General features: G+C 42.5%; 1 protein-coding gene across 1 annotated transcript in view; it reads right to left on the reverse strand.

Moving 5' to 3' along the window:
* The window catches only part of TANC2 (tetratricopeptide repeat, ankyrin repeat and coiled-coil containing 2), a 204,442-nt gene that overhangs the window by 75,458 nt on the left and 103,958 nt on the right, over positions 1 to 25,026 (reverse strand). The window contains exons 6-7 of the mRNA XM_026059243.1: positions 19,448 to 19,634; positions 7,304 to 7,567 (exon numbers count right to left, since the gene is read on the reverse strand). Coding sequence (XP_025915028.1) covers positions 7,304 to 7,567; positions 19,448 to 19,634 — 451 coding nt within the window. The remainder of the gene's footprint in view (positions 1 to 7,303; positions 7,568 to 19,447; positions 19,635 to 25,026) is intronic.

The following is a 25,026-nucleotide window of genomic DNA, read 5'->3' on the forward strand; positions in this document are numbered from 1 at the left end:
CAGAGGCAGACCTTGCCCGCTGCCAGACAAGGGCGTCGCGATGGCCAAAGCACGGCCTCATTTATTTTTGGTGCAGAACTTTGTCACCGTTAATCCACACAGGTTTTTGTGCACCTACTAGAACCGAGGAGCTATTCCTCAATTGCCCCAAGCCAGGTTTTTTTCCCTTCTTCATCATCATCATCATCTTCTGCAGCCACACCAAGGAGACTTGTCCCTGCACACTATGAACTGTGGTCAGCATGAAATGCCACATCCATTTCGCATTTCCCCATGGCTTATTTTGGCAGTTCTCAACACAACTGCCCTGCCATTTTTAAGACTGATGAATCGAGATTTAGCCTTCTCATTTAAAACTGAGAAATAATTAAAGAGATTAAGGCCATAGAGAAGCTAGAAGTGATTTTTTTTTTCCTGAGCCTGTGCTTCAGTACTTCAAAAATYATGCAAAACCAACTTATCTTGCAGAACATAGTATTAAACCGTTGAAAGCTGCCCCTCAATGGCAGAGCTTACCCTGTGTACTAAGGCGCAGTGGTTGCAGATAAAACTCCAGGGATAAGAAAAATTCCTCCTCAAAAGTAATACTGGCATGCTGCTAATGCAATTCTTCCACGGAAACGGCAGAGAAATAGATAATTCTGTTTCTGTGACCTATCTAAACAACAAATACAAAACAACCTGACTTGGAACCGATATCTGGCAGCCCGGATACCCAGGGGACTTGGCAGATTGGCTCTTTTGGGAGGGAGGAGGAAAATGGGAGGGGGAGAGCCATCGGCTCATCCAAGCCAATGCACGCGGTTTGCTACGACCGATGCTYGGATCAGATTGCGTCATTACCAATAAATATCCTCCACGTACCCCAAATTCAGTTTCCTTGCAGCTTTCGTTAATAAACGTCCTTCAGATTTAGCAGCATCGTTTTTGGCTGGATAGCTTGTCTAAGTTATCAAGAAACCATCAAACACTATCAGGCGAATAGTAAATTGGGGGTTTTATCCTAAGCGCCTTCTTGGTTTCATCTTTCTCCTCGGAATGAGTCATGTGCAGAATTGTACCTAATTCAGAGTTTAACCCGATGCAAGAAAAACAGGAAGAAACGTGCAAATTTTTGTTCCATTGCAACCCAGCGAACATTGCGGGGTTTGTGGAAAAGTACAACAAAAGCAAGCCCTCTGTGGCAGATCTAATTAGAGGGTTTTTCTTCCCCTGTGTTGCAGTGTATTTCCTTTAATATCATATTTCTTTCTGCGCTATTTTGGTAGCAATTCTCTTTCCCTTGGGYGGAGTGAAAGGTAGCTCTTAAAACGCCTCTGCTGAGCTTCTTCCCGCGCGGGGTCTTACAACGGCTCTTGCAGTGACCTGACATGTCACGGTTTGGTCAGTCTGGACGGGTCCTGGACTCTTCCGAGGAGAGGACGGGAAAGAAGCAAATAAGAACACATCTCAAAATTAAGAAATCAGGTTTTGCAACCAGTTTCTTCATTTTCATCGCCTGCTCAAACACYGCCGCTTGACCGCTTATTTTTCTGACGGGGACGAAGCAAGGGGAAGATTTGCTTTTGTAGAAGTCACATCACGATGCTGCAAGTGAGGAAAACCGAAATGTTTCCGCACGCATGGGGACTTTTTCCCTCTTGCTGACCACGTGCTAAAGACGGGGATACAGGATGCTCCTTCGGATAACCACTGCTCGCTGTGCTCTCCAAAAGACGTCATTTGGAGGCATTTATGCAACCCCTGCCCTCTGCTTTCTAAGGGGTAAAGAATTTAAATTAGTACCTAGCCCAACGATATATTGGTTATTTTATGTTTTGCAAGGGGAAAAAAGAGGGGAGCTGGTATTATTTAAGGTCATTTTAATTCTCTATTAACATTGAAACAGATATTATAAAACCACGTATGTGGTCTCGATAAGGCAAGATTTCATGTTTCGTTTCATGGGTAATAGAATAAGCTCATTGTATACAATGTCTCTCTCAAGACATTCGTCTTCATTCAAAAACCCGAATGCCCAGCTCCAGTACCAGGCATCTTCTGATCCTTAGTAGAAAAAACGTCGAAGTATATAAAAAGGATTATTGTGCATATTTGCCTGGGATGGGGAAGGAGGAAAATACAGTTGAAGCTTTCAGTTTCTGGGAACAATAAAACAGCAACCCAAATGGATTCATATGGTCCTGAACTATAAAACTGAGTTTTAAAGAATTATTAGAAGAGCAGGGATTATTTTAATAGGGGTTGTTCTTGGATCATAACCTCTCGGGAACTGCAGCCCTCTCGCATTTCCCACCATATAACGGCATGCACCAAATCCTTCCGGAGAGGTAAAGCGTGCTGCAAGATATAGAAGACAAGACTTTTTCCCACCCCTCTTTTTTTTTTTTTTTTTAAAAGAGTTTTGCTAGCAATTGCTTATTGTCTTCCTGAAACCACCATCCAAATGACCTGGAGCACAGGTAAAGGGGACAAAAAAGGGAATTTCAGTAAGCCTCTTCCTTGGTTATTTGCCAAAGTGTCTCCAGATCAGCTTTGCCCCCTTAGCCAGGACCTTCGGCGATGACTATTTTAGGCCRGAGTTATACCTTGCTTACACACAGCTTTTGTACATGTTGGCTCAGGACAGAAAAATTTCCATTATATCGCCCCTAACACAGGCACAGCTTCACCAGTAAAACTTCTAGAAGAACGAACCATCCTGCTCTAAATACATTTATAGCAGAGGAAGCCTATAGTGAAGGTAGCGCCGTTACTCTTAGCTGTAACAAATACAGGTTCTCCGTATGACTCCGCTTCTTTGTTCCTATTTCTTTTCTTACTTTTTTTTCCCTTTTTTAAAAAAGCTTCCAGCTTTTGGATTTCAATTAGCACTAGTGATTACCGAATTATGTTTTGTGAATGTCAYGCAGCAAGAAAAGTTGCTGTTAATTCTAGAAGAACGAAGCAAAAGGCCGTGCTCTTGAGAGGTCACATCCTTGCAAACGCTCCCCAGCTTGGCTTGCTAAAAAGGGAAGGGATTTTTCTCAATTAGAGCTAAGAAACTTTTTTATTTGCCTTCTTTTYTGAACACACCAAACCCCACAATAATTTAATACAGTGTAAGCATATAGTAGAGCACTGGCTCAACTGAAGAAAAGTATTTTAATGGATTTGTGATATATCACGGAGGTATTTGTTAATAGAAAATATGATCACCTCCCTGCACACAAGCGATTAAAAATGCCATGTTAAAATCCTGACGGGCTAATGAGACTACCTTATGTATAACCAATGCTGGTTCTCATGCGATTATACTCTTCATTTTACATCATTATGTCTTGACTCTACCAAAACAGAGTACATTTTCCAATAAGTGTAACTATAAGACTAGCAGGACTAAACTTGATTTTTACGACTCTTTGCCTAATAATATAACCACTATGTAAATAAAKATGTCTCAGATGACCGAAGTCAGCAAGATTAAAAGAAATTACTCCAATACAGAGCCTTAAGAGGGGCTTAATTAAAGTACTGTAACAGCGATTACCCATGTGGCAAGTTCAAAGCAAAGCTCCAAAGGCTGGAGGAGCTGGGACTTCTCAAATGAAGCGAATACAAGGATTTAATTCAGGCGAAAACATTGCATTTTCCCCCGATTTCCATACCCAGCATGGCTGAACCATTATGCTAAAGCCACCTGGAACTGAAAGTCGAAATTCAAACCGTGTAAAACTTCGGGAAAATTATAAGCTGTTAAATGCGTGGTATTGAAAAGCGCTGAGGAATCCAAGTAGAGGTGTCACTATTGGCTTTGTCTATAACAACGTGATCATGATAGTTAAATGGGAGTTACCCGGCCACTAATACCTTTTCTTATAAATGTAACGCCCAGGCAATTCTCTTCCATCTCCAAGACACTATGGGAAACTAAAGCCCTTATTGAAGGAGAACCACCGTCCCTTCCCGGCTATTGGGATTAGGATATATTTTAGTTTCCAGAGTGAAAGCTGTCCTACCATTTAAGTTCTCCACTCATATTCTCCAAGTGATGGGGACTTCCCAAGTAAAACAGCTGAAACAGGATAATTTAGAAAATACCGAAAAAAAATTCAGAAAACTGTAAAAAGAAAAAATCTGGGAGTTCCACAGAGACGAACTCAAAAATGCTTAAAGAATATTTAGCTCCACCAGCTTGTGAGAAAAAGAAAGAAAAAAAAGGAAAAAAGCACGAGACAAATGCTAACTCAATAAGAAGATTGTTACAAGATTCCCTAAGGAGATGAGAAATGGCTTTTTTTTTTTTTTTAAACATCGAAAGGAAAAAAATGACCATGCTGAGACTGTCTGGTTGCCGAGCTAAGTTGGGTTTCTCTCTGCATTTATAAAGGCAATCCGAGCGCGGTGTGCAAAACCAATTTCAGGCCCTGAACCGCATTTTTAGCTGGAAAGGCCTTGATGAAATCTGAAGCTGGAATGGAGGAGCCGGTGCCTGAACCCCCCCGGCTGACTTGAAGGGGCCGTTGCCTCCGAAGTACGATGCCACTTACTTGAATATAACTGCAAGCTTTTAAAGGGTGATTTTAGGAAAAGAGTAGCGGCAACTCCTTGCATAGGATTCAGCTAGATTTTTCTTAAACACCGTATTAATGCATAGACACTACGCTCACATTTTGCTTAAGCTTCTTCTAGTATATTAGCAGTATTTTAACTCACAGCCTCACTGCTAGCAATTTGCTGCCCATAAGTTAGGCACAAACCCAAGACCTTTAAGCTTTCTTACTCCTAAGATCAGACTAATTTGCTCCTTGCCTTGTATTGCACTTTTTCCCTTTCTCTTTCTATTAATGATTTTTAAACGCTTGCTGCCTAGCAAAACAGCAAGCGCCCTTCGCAGCTGCTTCCGTCTTAATACCCTAAAATCGCCTAACCGCATTCATGCGCCGTGCAGTAACTCGCTGCGCATCGGCCGCCAAGAGCGCTCCTAGGGAGCTCGTGTGAAAGGAGGCCTCTCGCTATTCCCACAACCTGGGAATTTATTAAAAAAAWATATATATAGATCCTATCCCATATACGATAACCCACGAATCGAAGCGATTCACCACGATCCAGAAAGTGCTCCACCAAATGCAACGTCCCACCCGGGCATTTTAAGGCACGCAAGAGCCACCAGTGTTTTTTTCCTAAAGTCTTTACCAAAAAATTGCCTTTACCAATAGTTTCCGACCGAAGAAATAAAACACGGCTGAGTTAAGGACTAGATCAACATCATGTTGGGAGAGCTGCTTCCGTGTGCGAGCTGCACTGGGGGTGAGGAGCTGCATTACAGGGCAGCGATTGCCGTTTGCAAACCTGCTCTACCAAAGAACGTTTTGTGCCTGTTTGGAAAGATATACAGGGAGAACCTTAAAAAAAAAAATTAAAAAAAAAAAATCCGCAAGATAAGCGCTGCCATGCATTAGTTACTAAAAATAGAGGGGTTGCATATAAAATAAACCCAACTCCATTTCAAAAAAAAGGCAAGAACAGTCTGTTTTAGCAAAGGTGTGGTTTCATGATGAGCTTAAACCACCGAGAGGGAGGCAGCGTCTGCCCGTTTTGTGGCTGCACCTTTTTAGCCCAATCTGGTTTCCCCTCTCCTATCTACACAGATGCCAAGATTAACCAGTCGAGGGGGGGGGAAGCATGCAAATTTATCAGCTGGAAAACATAATTTTCTGATGCTATAAATTTATAGGAAATAATATATGATCATTCAATAGTAAAAGGTTAAGCCAAATCTTGCATTCTTTTCCAAAGTTGCTGCCACAAAGATTTACACCGGGACATGACCTCTGTTAGCTCACTTACTGCTGAAAGCAGCAAAAAAAGAAGTGTTCCCTAGCCTTGCTACATGGTTTTCTCTCGAAAAACTATTTGCCTCTAAATGTGCCATGCAAGGCAACTACTTCCAAAGACAAGTTAACCAAAGCACATGTGTATTTAGATTTTTTTTGCTAACTGGCCTGCTCTGTTTTCCTTTGGAGGGTGCTGGTGAGGTGTCATCTACAAGAAATGAACCCAATGCCTACGCGACCGGGCTGAGCAACCACTGCTTCTCACCCTTTTACCGTCACCTCTTTTCATTCTGAAGTCCCATGCTTTTATTCTCGCAGGCCTAAGTAAATGGCATTTGTTCTTCTGTCACCATGGTTAGGGTCCTCATATTTTTAGTGTCTGTAAAATCTCATTTCTACATTGCTTTTAGACCTTTGATCCGCCAAACTGGCGTTAAAAAAGTAGATCTAATCTAGTTACCCAGTGCAGCCTAGGTGGACACGAGATGCTGTTTTAGCAGACAGTCTCCCAGGCTCTTCACGGTCCAGAGTTTCTGGACCAATATTAATACAGCCAGCCTGCAGGGACCGTATAAAATATAGATAGATAGACCTACAGACCATCTCAACACAACGTTGAACCCCAGAGAAATTACCAAGCAGAGAAGACAGAGTAGCAAAGCAAGTGAGAACAATTTCAGACAAGAAGCCTTTCAGTAAAGCTGTAACATTTTTAACCCTCTCTCTTTCTGTCCTGCTGGTAGCAACTTCAAGGGAGGAACCTGTCAGGTTGTTAGAAGACACCAATAAGATATGTTGCAGCATCGTTTAAGAGTCTTTCGAACAGCGGACAGGAAATTAAGTGAAGAAAATGTTGATGGGATGCGAAAAGATTATATTCATTAGTGAACCCCAGATGTTGCAAAAACCAAACTAGTGCATGCACACAAAAGCCCCAGTTGTGTGCTATGACATTCAGGGCAAAATCCCATCAAGAGAGGTGGAATCCAGAGTGATTTTTCTGCAGACAGAAAGTCCCACAGTTCTCTTAACTCTCAAGTTGTTATCATCATCTTCAGAAAAGACCAGGCCCTTAGATTTTACTTAGACTGATTCCTTTGAAAGAGTGGAAATGGCTATGCCTTGGAATTATAAACCTGAAAATATTTGTATTGCAATGATATTTGCTAAGAAAAAAAACACTTTGTATACATATATATATAAACACACACATATATACATACAATCTCCAATAATCTTATAGTCCTGCAATTTTGTCAAAAAGGGATCTTATGAAATAACGATTAAACAATGTTTTACCCTCCGTAATTCTCCAATTAGAAATAATAATTCAAATAAAAAGAAAATTTTGGTATACTCAGTGATGACGATTACAGAAAGGAGACTTCTCTTTGAATAATGAAAACATGAAAAAAGTTGTGACATGTATGCACTGGGTCTCATTGTAACTTTAATCCGACCTAAAGGCAAAAATATTCGTTTCTTACCTGCTACTGAATTGGGCCGTGGCATAAGGTAAAGCGGAATAGACTGCACCGACTGGGACAAGACCGTCTCCAGATTCCTCTCCGGGATCTTGTTCAGGCTGTAGGTGGAGGCCGTCATGTTCTCGTCCACCCGGTACAGACAGGAGTCCATGCTGGACTTTTGCGACTGCCACGGTTTCAGGTTTCCTCCCGACCCTAATTCTTTACTGCTTTCCCCTCCGTATTTCGTGCGTTCCACGTTTTCGGAGTAGCTTGTCAAAGTAGCTGGAAGGAAGAAATTATGAACAAAATGAGCAACCAAGAAAGACTTGCTTGCATGCATCCTGATACGCAAGGCAAAAGTCAACAACGATGCTCATCAGATTTTCCACATTCACTTAAATCAGAGATTATGGAACTCAGTTTAATGACACCGTTTCTACTTACTACTTCTCGAACACCATCTAGTTATAATGTTTGGGCTCCTACTGTTAAAAGCCATTTGTACTTACAAAGAGTATTAAAAATCAGGCACAACTTTGTATCAGAATACACGAGCATACAAAGAGCAGACATGATTAAGGAAGAAACATCATCAGTGCTCCTCACGTCTGCTAACCCTCCTTGTAGTTACCACCTTTATAGAGACTGGTCTCAGAGGCAGGTTTATAAACTAATATGCAATATCCAACAATGCTAAAACGTAGACATAGAAAACCCACGATTAACTTGTATTAATGATCAATTCTTATGGATTAATTTGGTTCAGAAACTGATCCCAGTATCTCATTTGATCTACACTTTTCCTTATACTATTTGATTTTAGAAATGCAGACTATTGCTATATTAACTTTGAAATTGGTAATCGATAATATTAGACTGATTTTCACCACTAATATCTCCCCTCAGTTGGGATTTGTTGCTCTTAATTCTGATTTAGCTATTCCCTAGCCATAACTCCTTTCAGACTTCTGACTTTCCTCAAGTCTTTAGTTTCCCCCATGCTCATCAAGGTCCTAATCAAACCTCTTTGGTGTTGAGGAACGGTCCCAACACCTATACTAGATTACTTGAGTGCATCCAACCTGCCAACTCCCTAACTGTCCAGTAAATAAATAAATACACAAACCAGAATTCACTACCCTCTCACTCACTGCAATCCCATTTCCACTTCTGCGCAAAACCTGGACGATCCAACTTCACCCGGAATATTCCTAAGCCCCAAACGTGCTGTTTTGGTAGATCTACTTACTAATATTGCATATCTCAAAAATCCACTGAAAAACATTGTTTTCACTTAGCCATGGTAAATACCTTCCCAAGTCCAAATTCGCTGCTAATTTCTATGCCATCCATCCCCGGCCAAAACAGCGGGCACCTCTCACTTTGGGTCTAGGCTGCCGGGCTTCCTTGGGGGCAGCCTGCCCGGCCTTCGCACAAGCCCATTCCTGCAGCGAGGGCTATGCAGCAGCCTCGTTAACAGCCAGTGTAACGGTTATTTCTACACTGATTAATGCAAACAGGCAACTGCTCCAAGGAGTCACGTGCTTTTCAGCGAAAGCTTTTTCTATGCCAAATTTCAAAAGTAAGCAGCCTCTAAAAAAGGGTCTAGTCAAAGGGCACCTAAAAGGTGCACCCTAGAGGATGCAATTTAATTGCAAGTGAGTGGTTTGGGTTTTTTTAATTCATTCTGCATATTTTAGCCAGTTGTTCATATGACAGGCATAAGAATAAAGTCACTGGAAACACTGGTACAGACCTAACCTCTCCCCACCAACGAAATAGGAGCCATAGACCTTTAAAATCAGGGGCTCCAGGCTGCACTGCTTGCAGAGGCAGTAAGCAGACGGCGGGAGCCTATCCCCAAGGCCAAAACATCGACTTCAGCGTCCAAGGACTCATCTGGCTCAATCGGATAGATTAAATGTCGTTATAATAGGAACCAGAATTAAATGGTTGCATCTGAAGTCACAAAGCCATAAAAGACGATGAAAAAAAAGCAGGACCTATAATTCTTCCTGCGCCTGTTCTTTCGCCATCCCAATAAATTCTGGGCAGCTTTGGCCTTACCCCCGTTTGTCTCTTTTTATTTCTCAGTAATGTGCTTCTCTTCTGTGCGGGGGGGATCGATATCGTCATATCTCACGAGGTATTCCAAAATTTGGCCATTTACAAGCTATTTTGAAATTTGAAACCAATACGTGCAACTGATAAGAACTGATATTTGCTTGTCGACATTTAAATATACATTTTCAGCCAGGTGAACAAATTTACACTTTAGCATGAGCAAATTGAATAAAGAAACAGATGTTCACAGATAGCTCTTGCTCCTTCAAATGGTTTAATATGGAGAGAGACGTTTTTGACCGTCTTCTAGAAGAGCTCCATTTCAAAGCAGAGGTCTGCAGTGCCAGGCATCTGATGTTGACTACTTACGGAAAAATCCATTCATTTTAAAAACCTATCTCAGTTTATTTCTAATTAATCTTTGTAGAAGCACATCAGCAGCTGAAACAAACAACCCTCGAATGTTATCAAATTGCGGAAAACCAAATAAAACAGCATTAAGCAGCAAAGAAGAAAAAAGACAATAAACTCTGATGGTCCCTTTTTCTAATCGTCAATTTGTGTTTATTTTAAATATCAGCTTCACTGTTTTAAACTAAGGCTGTTTTATGTGCAAACTCTTCATTGAGTCAGGTATTTAGGATTGTTCCCTGTGGATTAATTTACCTTCGGAAGAGCCCTGGGTGATAGAAGCACTACTACCCAGGCTGCAAGCGATTACTCCGTGGACTTAATCTGCTCCATGAGCTATTCGAAAACAAAACAATTTTGATTTTATTTAGCAGGCAAAGACACGAGGCTATCTACCAGGCGGCAACCTGAAGCAGCGTGCAGAGCGTGTCCCTGGGGAGAAGAGCTGTGCTTATCCCAGGTGAGCCCAGCTTGGGGACTGCCACCTCGCAACCAGCAGTTGAGAGAGCAGCACCCGATTTCAGCAAATTCACCTTGTCCGCACCAACTGAGGTTGTTTCAGGGGCGAAAAAGTTAGTAGTGCTCATACATGAACAAAGTGCAAAGATTTTTTTGGATGCAAAGAACTTAATTTAAGCTCCAGTTAGGATGAAGCCCATAGAGAAACACCTGCAACCAGAAGGAAAGCTGCAAAATACTCCCGTTTCTGCAAGGCACGCTCATACCCTACATTTTCCAAAGAACGGAGCCGCAGAGGGTATTCGAGGACAGGGCCTGCGTCTGCATAATTCGGGTGTTTGAGTACACACGCCCATGATCTCCTATGTTTGCCCCTGCAGGGGATTAACTGTGCTTTACAGGAATAATCTCTTTAGACAGTTGCACGGGGAATGAAGACCCACCCTCGGGACGAATCCCATCCTGACTCGCCAGACTGTCGTTGCAGCGTTAACGTGCCCATACTACAGCTCTATGTTAAAAATACTCAGAGCCTTAATGCAGCGCGACGCTCRGGCAGGAGAAGCGGCGAGGCAGTCCGATGGGGAAACGCGAGGCTGGAAAAGTCCCGACAGGCTACAATTTCACATTACGTGGTTTAAATTGGGCTGCGGGAAGAGTTACGGGCAAGGTCTTAACGCAAAGATYGTGAAGGAAAAGTTTCTTACAAGTCCCGTTTTTTAAGCACGTAGACGCACAATCGACCAAAATCTCCAGAAAAYACAGTCTCCTAGAAGGTGGCGCGCTCTGAATTTGGGAACCATCAACCCATGACCTTGAAYACCCCAAAGAGAAGGGATCCAGGCTTGGAGCGATCTGCTAAGAGGCAGCTCGCTGAGCACTGAGTCCCCGCCAAGCGGCACCCCGTGACGACGGGCTTGGGGWCGGTCAAGGCATCCGAAACACCCGGGCGCTGGGAGACGCATTAACGAATAACAACTTGGAAAGACCCTCTAACGGCAGGACCGAGGCACCGGGGCCCCCTCGGCAATGCTCCCTGCGGCGCTCCCGGAGGATTTGCCGTATCCCTGTCCAGGCTCGTTCCCTTGCTCAAACAATCTGATCACAACTTTTTGCCAGTAACATGTTAAATATTTTTTTTCCTTTGGGAAAAACAGAAGTGTATTAAAGTAGGAGCTCATCTGAGACAGCATCCTCGATGTCACTGCAGCCAGTAGTACGCTTCTTCGAGCAAGTGTCCTGTATTTACAGCACTGTAAATATTATTTCTAATTCCTATTACTTGCTGGCCCGTGCCCTGGAGCATGAGTTTTTCAACTGTATTTGTCTGAGTCAAATCACGCTAGGGGATTTGCATCGTCCCGTCCAATTCTGCTCCAGGCAGAGATCAGGTCTGGAAAATGTCAACTTTTATGTTCGTGTTTCAGATGCAACCGCAATGGAAGGCGGTTTGCAACAGTTACCATTTGCTGATGAGCACCAGCTACGAAACTCATTAATACGCAGGGATTGATAGCACGTCTCAGGCAGCAAATAGGGATTGCGGTGCCTTAAAGAAATAACYACTGCCAAGAAGCTAGCTCCACAAATTGCGCTGAAATCACGTACTAAAACCACTTCAGCAAACTCTGCCAAGTTGCCTTTGCCTYGCTCTTATCTGGTCGCATATTAAAACCCCACTTACCTTGTTAGGCTAGAGATGCTCCGGCTAAAATGCAGAATTGACAAGGAGCGAAACAAATCTTTCACCCTAATCCCAGGAGCCTTCAGAAACTCGGCCACAAAAGCATCCGCCTGACAGCGGCGGCAGCCCGCACCGCCCCGGCGGTGCTACGGAGACTAGAGATGCAAGGCCTGGATCAAATAGCATCATAACGTAGAGACTGAGTCGCTCCCGAGCTTACTGCAAATACCGCAACCATGAGATAAAACAGCTCAGCAAACCCTGGTTTCTCCTTTAGTTTAGCATTGCACAAACCAGGTAATGAATGTTTTTAAGCATGCTCTGATACTGTACGCCTCAGAGAAATTTGCTTAGACGTTTCCAAATTTAATACAGAGGCAATAATCTCGACAGTTGACTTACTAAAGCATCACAAAGAAAAAAACGCTCCTAAATATATTATTTCATCACACCCCTCTGACAAAACCATATCAAACACGTATCTGGAGCAAAACCTCTACAGCAGTGACGCACCAAAACTGAACGGCAGCAGTGGATATACGCCGCGTGCTATCCCGCCCGCCCAATCTGACTCCGTATTTATTACGTGCTGTGCTTCCACCCTGTAGGCCTATACCTTATACCTCACCACCTATAGCACCAGCAGGCAACCACTGGATTTTAACTGTAGGGCTTCCAGCATGCATACGTATCCCTTTAACCCTATATCAAAATTTCTCCACTGTCTTAATTCAGTCCCCTCCRTGCACTGCCCATCTTTTGCCATTTTGCCTTATTTTTGCCTCTTTCTTCAACGTCAGCTTGCATTTTCTTCTTTCTTTAGTATCCACAAGGCTAATTTTTCTTCTTCTTCTTCTTCTTTTTTTTTTTAGTCCACAAGAGTCTTGAAACAGGTGTTAAAAATGGGATTTAAACGAGCAAACAGAAAAGGGGTGTAYGTGTGTGGGGGTGTGCACAAGGCAAAGGAAGTTATTTCTATACTCGATTTTAACTTTTGGGGTGCGCTTGKATCATTGTCCAGCTTTTCTTCACAACCGAGGGTTAAAAGCTTGCTTTTCTTCAAATAAAAGCCGAGAGCCCCAGCTAATCCCATCCCATCAACAGCTAAAACTTTAAAGAAAAGTCACTTATCGCAGTACCCAAAATAACACCGTGGGAGTTGACAATGCAGAGACTTCTCCTCTAGCTCTCTTCTAATCGGTCTTTCCAATTTCTTCTTTCCTTCCTTTTTTTCCACTCCATTTATTCCCCCATCTACCAGGCTGAACTGTAAGATGAAGCAAATTTCACAGGTTTATAGGACATGTGTCCCATGCCGCCTCCTCCGGGTTTCGCCTCYGAACTCCCTTCTTTCTCCCGTGATTTTCAGTAACACCATAAGCACCTGTAGCTGATGCATTTACCCACCCAGCGATTAAGGGCCAGAGTCTGGCAACCGTTCAAGCATACTGACGCCTCCCTGGCTTAACTGGGGGAATGCACAAGTTTTGTTCTGCGCCAGAGTGGTCGTACTTTGGTTTCTCATCCCCGACAGTGACCACGCGCGCTGGATGAATTTATTAACGAATCATGGTGCACACGCACGCAAACGCTTTCTTTCTGCTCAATTTGCCCTTTTTAAGGAAACGTGGAACCGAGTCAGGATGCAGAAGTGGTATTTTTGGTACTTAACATGGTCGGGAGTCTACGATCCCATTGATTTTCCCCGAATTCCCTTGCCAGTCCAAAACGGTYGTCCCAAGCACTTGCAATATGCAGATGCAAAAGCGAGCAACAGCTCATCATTCATCACTATTAGACCCTTTCCAGGGAGCAATTCCTTTGGTGAATGAGCCCAAACGGAGCTTGGCTAGACTAAAAAAAAAAAACAAAAAACAAACTCAGGTTCTGAGAAATCTAATTCATTATTAACCAGAGCATTTCRTTACACTGATTAGGATGTCACAACCCGAATGCTTTAGCTCTAAGATCACCAAAACGTTTAACCTGAGCTAAATTTATCTTGAAGCGCCTTTGGAGCTGCGCCTTGGTCCTGTCTCAAAGCAGTTAAACTCGCAAACAAATCTATCTTGTCTCATTGTCGGCGGCGTCTATTCTGCTTAGCACGCACTCACGACGAATTTATTAACAAAGCTATTTTTAACCCACCAACACACAAATCTGTAGCAAGGAGCCGCCTGATAAAAGCTCAGGAGTCGGAGGAAGAAAGGAAGAACAGTAAAATTGCAAAAAAAAGGTGAAAATGGTTACACAACGGGGACTTTCAGAAGGGCGAAGGTGTCCTTTACATGTTGTCCTTCATTGTTTAAAATCCACAAAATATAAGTGAAGCCAGCTGCTCCACAGATAGCTCCATTAGAGCTATCTACATCGCTGCAGCAGGATTTACACAGCTCACTGGCTTTTTTCATCTCTTTTTTAAGTTGTTTCAACGTCATATGTGTTGCATCTCCGAAGACGATCCCAGGTAAGCAGGGACTACGTCGCAGGTTATCASAGCTGCAGGTTAAGGAGAAGCACAGCCCCGTTTTGCAACGGAGCAAATCACACTGGTGCAAAGCCGCTTTGGTYGCAAGGCTTCAACATGCAAAAATAGCAGCTCTTTACTACTGCAGAGAAWGCTTTTAAATGATATAAAGCACRCAAAATGCTCCCTGTTTGATTTTAYGGGCTTGCAGATGATTGCTGTAGATTGCTYCTATTTTCTGCTGCAGTCGAGCAGCAGGACCTTGAAAGTCCATTCTYCTGTTGGGACCTGAAGTACAAAGTTTCACCCCAGAAGCACGGGATGCTCTGGTCATTTTTGTTTTCAGTAGCAGGTTTTGAACATTAACAGTTGGCTGCTTGTATTTGGCAAGAGCCAAAAAAATCCTGGAAGCTGTTCAGAGGTTGAAACCAGGTCAACCTTTGCACCAGGCACTCCTGTTTCCACGAAAAGGGTTTAGCGGCTTCCAAGGAGCAAGGGCTGACTTGCTCCYATCTCTGCTCTTGGCTCACCTTCCTTCTTCTCCTCCCCCCTTCCCCATTTTCCTTCCTTTTGTAARTTAATGTTACCAYTAAAAAACAAAACAAAAGYCCACTAACCCTTTCTCAGGCAATTTTCCTGCACCTTTTCTTCAGCTGCAATTGCACTTGTCACCTGCCTATCCTACTGCTGATGTAGYGCGTTTATAAATTGACTTTGAAGACCTTTAATATAAAAATGGACAGYGAGTTTGAGCCTTCTGGAGGAAAAAAAAATTTTTTTTTTAAATAGTTGCTATTAATACAAATATTTACATTATAAGCTTTTTGTCCTAACAAGAATTTGGGGAACATTCACCGTTACAGAGTTGCAATGACTGAGGTCGGTTTGGGATCGGTTTAGGCATGCCTGGTACAGCAGTAATTAAAGCTGAGCGTGCATTTACAGCATCCATCACAGGCAAAGGATTTTGTCCTGGAAAAGGTGAAGAGTGCTGGAATTTGAAGGATCTGGAACTCATAACGGTTTTGCTACCCTTTCAACATAAGGGGACCAAACTTCCCGTTGCTATTAAGTCTAAAATTTCCAAGTATGTGAGGTCCAACCCAAGCGATGCACTTGTTAAAGCGATCAGTAAGCACGAAATAGTCACTGAGCTGATGCAGATTAGAGATTTGTTCTCTAATGATCACAGAAATTATATAACAGTTGACACAGAAATGGACAGAAAAAAAAACTCCAAGGGGACAAGGAAACACAGAAAAYCTGACTGTTTAAAATTTGGTCTTTACATCTGGATTTAACCCCCCAAATGCCCGTTCTGTACACCTCAGTGGAGGGGTAGGCTCCTAACACAGTTATTTAGGAGTCAGAAGAGTCATGCTTTGATTTAACTTTGACTAGCTGATGCTGAGACTAGCAACGCATACAAGTAAAGTGAACTTAAAATGTGTAAAAAACATTGTGGGCTGAGAGAAAATACATGAAAAAATGCRGTTATGTATAATGGTGTAAGCTAAAGTTCAAGTTTCCACTTTGATTAACTGTTTTCTGGCCTTTGCTGATTCTGAAATATTTTGCAAGTGGCATGTTAACCTTCTGGGACACAYTTTAAAGCCCTTATACTTTTTAAATATGAAATACGGTGGTGATTCATGGTTGTGAGATTCRGAGGTCACACCAGCTCAGGACTAATAGGTGGCAAAAATCAAGAGGTCTCCTCAAAATTTTAATTTTATCATGACGAATAAGAAATTGGTAGGAACAGCCTATTATAAAAACCACACTTTCCTGGAAGTGCATGAGCTAAGAGTTTAAATTACACTTATTTGGGAGGAAGAGGCAAGACCATGACTCAGGAACTAAGCAAAATACCTCGGGAAATATCCGGCCCTTTTCTAAACCTAACAATTGCAAGACCATTAGTAGCTTCGACATGGAATTCTTGCACAGATTTACACTTCGGAGGCACCACGTAAAGCCACGCGGAGCAAAAGCCACGTCACTGCCGTCATCCCTGCGGAGAACAAGCCGAGGAAGAACAAGTTCTGCATCCAATAAAAGAGGAATGTAACTGAACGGGAAACCTGAGCCCTGACCCTTTAGAAACAACGGAGCTGTTGTGGCTTTTCTCGAGCAGCGAGGTAAGGCTCGCTTTGTGTGCGCGTGGACCATTTCTCTGCTYGATGCTGTAGGGAAAATAATTCCAGGGAATTGCTGTCATGTAGAGAGCACCTCTCAGAATTATTGCACACCCAGTTCGCAACAGAGCAATACAATAATGGCGAAACTGCACATTCATCTGCCCCGGGGAAATGGCCGTCCCTTGCTCAAGTTGACCTTACACCTTGCTGAAGGTAGCAGAGGTAGAGCAATATAGACTTAGTTGAAATTTTTCCTTTTTTTTTTTTTGCTGGTGGAAAACATGACTAGAGAAGACAATTTTCCTCACCATTTGTTACGGCTGCCCGGCTTCTATCAAATGCAAGAAAAAGAAGGTGCTGAAAATGTTGCTGTCAAAGCAAGAGTGAAGGCAAAGAAGGGGAGAAAGAGGTTTTCCGTTTCCTTTCCTCATTTTCCTTTGAGTGCTAACACTAAAAGGAAAAAGCATTGCTCTTTAAGAGACTTGAACAGTGCTTCTACTGCATACAAACACGTCTCTTGCATCTTGCTGACTTTTTCCATCTGGGATACGTTAACGTAGCGTTGGGATAAGCCACCTTCTTTTAATTCCCAGAGTTTCCATGGGAAAAWTCTAGTTCCTGACAAAAAATTATCTAAAAGGGAATTTTCCTGCAAATTTACTGGGGATGGGGGAAGAACCCTGTTTTTTTCTTACTCYTCTGAAAAAAAAATAAAAATGCTATAGATTACTGAAAGAAGGTAGGATAGAAACTCTGAGCRAAGAGCTTCCATGACTCATCACATGAGAAATCAGGATCATGCTGACACCTCACTTTGACASAGGCATGCACGAAGGACACATTCACCTCCCCGACCTCCCCTTGGACAAGAAACTCCAGGTGACCACCTAACYGCAGGGATCTCCATCCTCATTGCCTTCAGGCTGGCAACCATGGAGCAACCGCAAGGGGAGGATGAATTCAACACGAGAGCACAGCACACGCTGGCAAATCTAACTAGCAGGATGAGCTCGTAGGAGCAGACCACCCAAGTTTTTGCAAGCTCTGCTGCTCCACCTCAGGCTTCGTTCCAGTCCAGACCAATTTACGGGTCTGCTAAGGAGTAAGACTTAGCTTAAATCACACATGCGCTTTTACTCACCGTGACTCTCCCACACAACCTGGTTTTGAAGGGCTGTCGTTGGACAGTGAAGTTCTGACCGGGGGGCAATGTGAACAGAGAACGACGCGCGATACTGCAATGAATTTTCCCAGAATTCATTAACCTACTTTGGTATGCAGCTCAGAATAGCTTACATATTTGCATTTTAAGATCATGCAGGCAGAAGTGCAACTAAGGTTCTTGTGGCATACAGGAGCTGAAGCTAAGTCCAAATTTCCTGATCAGCCAAGCAAAATATTAATCATTAGCACAACTAACTTCCCTAAATTGTCAGCCTTTCTCTCGTCTTTTTCTGCTTTTAAGCACTACAGAAATTGTTGGCAAAGCAGCATCTTCTTATCCAGACAAATATTCAACGTTAAAAATGCGGAAAGGACAACGAAACTAGCACCAACCTGCCTGAATTTCCATAGCAATTACTTTTCTTCCATTGTGCCTTTACAGTTATTAAACAGAAGTTAATCTGCATATRTTTGCTCAAGATCCTCTGCATAAAAAGCTCTTCAAATCTATAGATTATGCCAGTGAAAAACCTGCTATAACCACCACAGGAATCCACCAAAATTTGTTTTACGATAACCCTGCTCCTGCCCACTGCTGAGCTTAAGAGAATATGGATACAGGTGACAGTGACAGCCCCAGGGCACAGAAGGCAATCAGTCTTACGTACAGGCCTTAAAAATGCTCCTCCTTTAATGCACAAATATCAGATATGTGAATACAGAAATAAAGTCCTATTTTTTAACAGAAAGAGAACTGAACATGAGAAGCAATACTCCCAAAGAGCAACTGTTGTACTGACAGGAAGAGGTGGAGGCTAGGGAGAATCTAAAATAATCCTCATAATTTCTCTAAAAGGATGACATGAGTAATAGCATGTTAGGAAGCATTACAAAAACTAACTTACAGCAAGTGTAACAGAAAAGAGCACATTTGACAATGAGTCTCCCTCTTCCCATCAAGTGTTGGTATAGAAAATTCCACAGTATGCGAACCATAAATGTGATAACATCATCCGTTCTCTCTCCTCTAACATCAAGGAACAGTGGCCATGGACCAAACAGCATTAGGGGAAGAAAAACGCTAATAAAAAAATGCTAAAAGAAAAAGAAAAAGAAAAAGAAAAAGAAAAAGATACTTCTAAGTTTACTTGAAGTAGTAGGAGGGGATGGTAGCCCCAAATTATAGCCATTGCCTGGCGCTGAGACCATCCCATCTTTCTTATTGGGCCAAAAAACTTTTCTCTCCCCAAATTAGCATCTCTACATTCATAAATAAGCACAGACAGCAGCTGAAGGAAACCATATAGAACAACAGAAAAACTTGGTAGAAGCAACAACGTAACCTCACTAGAATTAAAGGAGGCAAAAAAACTGTTGGGAAGAAAGGTTGTGATAAGCCAAAAAAAAAGCGAATCAGAAAAGATGGGAGGAAGACGCGAAGCAAAAATAAAAGGAGAAAAAAAAGCAAACTTTTCCTCTTTCACCATTTAAACACTTTCCAGAACTTTGTATCAAATAATTTACGCTATTATCAACCTCATCCATCCCAAATTTCACCGACTCTATATAGAGTTTTACCAATGAGGAGTGGAAGACGGGGTATAATTCACCTTGGTTACTGAYGTATCAACTTGAATAACGCAAAACCCTTCCATTTATCAGCAAACATGTATCATGTATAAAAAAGCATGTTAAACCAATCCAGTGGATTGCTGCCTGGCTTCGCGTCGGAGGCGGCTCRGTGAGAACGAGGAGGAGAGCTGGCTACTCACCTATGATGCCGCTGTCTCTGCTCTCGAGGGTGGACGTGGGGCTGGTGACGGCACCATAGCTGCAGTCCTTGGCCGTCACGTTGGTGCTGACGGGAGGCAGGGTGGAGCAGGGGCTGCTGGCYGGCGGCGAGGCCGTGCTGCTGGTCAGCGTGGAGCAGGGACTTATCCGCTGCGTTACGGCCGAGCTCTGCAAAAATTGCAACCGGGAACACATCACTCAGCGCGACCGCTCGCCGCGGGAGAAGAAATCCTTCTGGAGCTCGTGCGGGAGGATTTGCTTCCTCCGGACGGGGGGGGAAAATGTGCTCCACTGTTCAAAATGAAACTATCCACTACGCTTCCCTACATCTGTGAAAAACACGTAGAAACCCTGGATGTGTTTTCAACTTCTTTCCTTCTTGGAAYGGAACAGAGTCCAGCTCCCACGTTCAACAGGAAACCCAGAAAACAAATCAAGTAGCACGTACCATAAGCCTTATACCACAGTTTAGCACAAAACTTCAGCATTTTCTTAATTTTGAGCAGAAAGTAAAAACCAAATAAACAAAAAGTACAAWACAGTGGGGTAAATTTGCGCCTCTAGCTGGGTGGAGATCCTCAGGGCGATAAGTATACAGCATGATCTCACCTTTACTCACAGCGAGACCCATCCCATACAGGAAATCCTATATGGACCTCTGTGACATTTCCATCCGGTCAGAAGTCTCAGCGGGACTGCGAGTTTTATTTTGCTCTCTAAGTGTTTCTTCCATTCAAGAGAAGCCACAATGGTTTTACACCCTTGCAAAGAGGAAGTTTGAGATCCCTTATCTAGATAGGAGAAAGCCCTTCCCCGGACAGAACGGCTTTCCCTGCCCAATAAAGTCTTCGGAAAAACCCAATAGGGAAAAGGTTGCTCTCCAAAGCAGCATTATAAAAGACCGGCATTTTAAAAGTTACTTTGGAAAGAACCCGTAAGAAACCATGTGCAAGAATCTCAGAAAAGCTCATGTATTTAATTACTGTGTGCAGAGATTCGTCTATTAAACCAACAAAATCACTGAATTCAGCTTGAGACTAGCTGTGATTTAACACAGCGCCTTTGTTTTAACCACGGGCTACATGAGCCATCTGCACGCTTCCCTAGCAAAAGATACTCTTTTCTGAAGATACGTCCTAAAATATTTGTATGAAATAAAAAAAAAATGTTGCCCTGATTTACCAAAGCGTGGCAAGCACAGAGGACGGCTCGCTGACCGCAACCYGGGGAAGGTGTTCTTGTTCACCTAACACGGCAATTTAATAAACGTTACACAGTGCTTCRTAGCGATCACACAGAAATAACTTGCTAATCCCTTCAAAAGGCATAACTGCCTTTAATACTTCCTCTCCAAAAACCTAAAACGTTCAATTTCAAGTTTCTTTGAATTCGCAGCGGAGTCTTTCGGAGAGGTTTTTAGATTCGGGGGATCGCTCCAAATTTGCTTAATCGAGACTTCTTTTATTCTCTGTGAATACTCCCCTCATAATCATATAAATTTGTATTTCCCTTTTTTTTTATGCCATTTGAAACCTGGGGGACCAAAAGAAGTATCAGACTTGCAAACTGCAGAACATGTTTGAAGTCTACATTTTTTTTTTTGCTTTTTCACTATCACCTACTTGAAGCTTAAAAAAATGCCTGGGCCTGACTTTAAGTAGAACATGTGAAAGATTTACTGGTTTCTAAATTAGAAGGCTACTGGGAAGCGAGCTAGTACATCCCAGGAATCCCACTGTGCCTTGTAAGAATCCTTACCCATAATGTMATCAGACATTTGAGGCAAAATAGAGCATCCCGTACAACAGGCAGGACGGAGAAACTCGGAGAACAGAGAGACTGCAACACAGTAGCAACCGAACCATAGTATTTCCATAAATCTATAATCCCCCTGCAGAAGCCATATAAAATACCCCGGCAGCGAATGAGGTGGCCGCCACCGTATCATCTTTGGGAGTCCTCGGGAGAAAAAAAACCAACGCTTTCCTCTCCCCATCCAATGTACCGTGCCACCAAGTGGATCATGCTTATTGGTGTTTTCCGTTCTTTTATATTCTATGTCCTTATAAACAGATCTCTTTTTTTCCCCAGTAGCCTTCCAGGAATTGGAGGCAGACTGGCTGCCCTATAAATTCCGACTCCCTGTATATTCCAGTTTCACTCGTTCATCATATAACCTGTCACGCGTCTTGGCTCTCAACCAACCTCTTCCATTCGCTCGTACTGCAATCTTTTCAGATGTCTAAACACTGCATTGATTTTTGTGAAACTGGTTTTAATTTCTGTAATTTACTTTCTGATTACCTAATTAATTCTACTGGCCAAATTAAAAGGTGCTTGTGCGTCAAGATTCAATATGAAAATATTCTATGATTTTTTTGTCCCCTTAAAATTGCTAAGTTTTATGTAGCTTTCTTAACATAAGCTAACATGGGGCTCTCCTTCTGGATCACTGCTACCTATCAAGCAGATGTTTTCCCTGAGCTACCCACGACAGTGGGACTGTCTCTTCTCATCTGTCCCAGGTCACTAGACTCCATCTGTACACTTGAGCTATGGAATTAGCTTTGTCCAATGCTCATTTTCTTCAACTCACCTACAGCACAGTGAACTGCATCAAACACAACGTAATGCAGCTTTTGAGGTTCCAAATTGGACCGGACGATCTCCAGAGGTCCCTGCCAGCCTCAACCGCTCTCCGATTCTGTGATTCTGCTCTTTCACTGTTCCTAGCCTAAATGATACTACAGCATCTAAAAATTTAATCAGTTCACATTTAGGAACTGTCAGAATGCGAAGCATTATTACTATTATAAATTCTTTAGGGCAAGGTTCTTCTACACCCTTGTTTCAAGTGTTATTTTAAACAAATGTCTGCTGAAACTAATCCCGATACTAACAAAATAAAATTCAGAAACCTTAAAACGCAGAAAAATCACACTTTAAAGCAAGCTAAAATTCAGTGCAAGACTGGTACGCTCATTTTTCCTCCAGCTGATAATATCGTTCTTTCATGAAACGCCAAAAAGTGATATTCTTAAATATTTATCTGTAGYGTTATTAATGCAGCTCCTTAAGAACAAGTTACTTGCAACTGGAAATTACCAAATAACACAGTATATCACTTGGCATTGATTGACATGTTTTATTTTTGTATTGATATAGAAAAATGTTCCTCTATGCAAGTTTTAAATAAAAATTTCCATTGACGGAACAACCTATATTATTACTGCTGTTGTTTCATCTGTCACATTTTCACTAAGCTTTGAAAAATTGAACTGTTCTGTCATAGTCTCATTGTCCTTTGTGCTTCGCTGGCAGCCAGTACGGTTAAAAAAAAAGTTTCTGAAAGTAGCAGAAAAAGGATTTATTCTTTGGCATTTGCGATCTCTCATTAAACAAGGCATGATTAAGAAAGAGACTGCMCATAAAACACGCAATTTCATAGCAATCTGGATTAGAAAATGTATCCTTTGACATATTCAAAATAAGGCAATTGAATGGAAATGCAATGTGCCAGATTTACAGATTTGGACAGTTTTAGTGAAAACACCTCTATTCCTTATCTTCACTTTAGCTCAGCCTTGGTGAGATTGCAAATAATTATTTTCTCGCTTCAGAAGGCAAAGCATGGTTAGAATAATAAGCAGCAGCCTACTCCCGGCTTTTTATACACAGAACATTTGCTTTGCCCAGACCTTGTAAATTAACAAATTAAAACCTAGAAAATTGTTTTCGTTTTTAAATTCAAGTGCAAACTAATAGTCAAAGTCTCAATCAGATTTTAATTAATCAATGATTAGTAGAAGAATTAATTTTTGCAAATCCCAGAAATGGCTTGCTGCTTGATTTTCAATACTAGTTTATGCAAGGTAGCTGAAGAAATTCAGCCTGGGAAGGAGAACCAGGGAGGTTTTCAGGAGATCTGCACGCTGCGGCGCAGAAGCAGCTTTACATTGGAGCATATTTGAGAAYGGTTCTCATTCAGAAAGAGCTAGTGGTCGATGGTGGGCACCCCGATGCTGGCAGATCTGGACAGAGTGGCACCAACGTAGCAAGGTTGCCCACCCGCCTAGGCAGGAAAGGATCACTGCAGCCAGGCCTCTGGGGAAAAGGGGCCTGGGAAGGAAATAATGAGCTCCATAAACTCTTTGCACTCTATTTAGATGACTTCCTTGCTCTAAACACAAGCTGCTCCAGTGCACCATTGCAGTGATGAAGTCTACCGGGGAAAGCAGAAGGTATGTGATCATTTCCCTCTACTCAGCATTTGAGAAAGCATGGACGAAAAGCCACGTGCTGCTTGGGGCTCCCCTGCATGAGAATCTGACAAATGGAGAAAGTCAGAGGAGGGCCACCAAGCCCGTTAGAGGGCTGGGGCATGCGACATGTGAAGAAAGGCTGAAGGAGGTGGGTTAATTCAGCCTGGAGAAGAGAAGCCTAAATTGCATCTAGCTGTAGTTGAGATCTTTCACCATCTACAGGGGAATATGGAGAAGACTCTTCTCYGAAGTGCAAAGGGAAAGGACAAGAGGCTACAGGCACAAGCTGCAGCGAAGAAATTTTCCGCTAGCTATAAGGAAAAAGCCCTTCACAGTTGGAGTCCTCAAGCACTGGAAGAGGCTGCCCAGATTCTCCAGCCTTGGAGATTTTCAAAACTCGACCGGACAAAGCCTGAGTGACACGGTCTAACGTTCAACTTAGATCAGAAGATCTCTAGAGGTCATTTCCRACCTAAAATAGTCTGTGATTCTAGGCAAGCACTGACAGCAGGAGATGCTCACAAAGAAAGGAAAAAATTAACTCGGTAATTGAGGAATCAGCTTCTCTTTATCTTCCCCAGCACATGAATAGCATTCAAAGGCCCTGTAGAACTTTCTTCATGCAAAAATTAGCAYGCAGCCTAAGATATCAATCTATTTTAGAGCACAACTCTCTGCTGTTTCTCTTAAGATTTTTCTTTTATTTATTCTCCAAAGACATCTTTTACTTTTGAGAAAAGATAGGATTTTTAATTTTTTTCAAAAGGCAACAACAAAAGGAACCATTTATAGCAGAAAGCTCTGCTTAGCTTTGAAGTATTCAGCTCAAATGCGTGCCCGTTAAAAGTACATTTTCCAGCACAGTGTAGAGTGAAGTACATTTCGAATCCACCCCAACTTGCATAAAAAAAATGAATGAAATCACCAAAAGCTTAATGAATGCGCTAAAGAGCAAAAGTTTTACAAAAACACATTTCTTGGCTCTCAAGCGTGCTGCATATTAACCCTTTAGCCCACGTGGAAGATGGATGTCAAAACACCTTTCGGGTCAGGGTACAGTGCAGGATCGAGATGCTCCAGGAGGCAGCCCACCACCCTGCTCACTGAGAACCAGCTCTCCCAGCCAGTTCGCTTTCGCGTTTGCTACTGGAATAAAACCCCCATCCTCCACGATCTTCCTCTAGGCAGCTGCTATTCTTTCCTTTGGATTTCAAACAGCAACAACAGCTCATCTTCCTGATCTTGTTCTAGCTTCTTCATTGAGTTGATCCAATTTACACTGCTTACTCTGACCCTGT

This window comes from Apteryx rowi, unplaced genomic scaffold (assembly GCF_003343035.1).
Source record: "Apteryx rowi isolate R43461 unplaced genomic scaffold, aptRow1 scaffold_154, whole genome shotgun sequence".
Taxonomy (NCBI): Eukaryota; Metazoa; Chordata; class Aves; order Apterygiformes; family Apterygidae; genus Apteryx; species Apteryx rowi.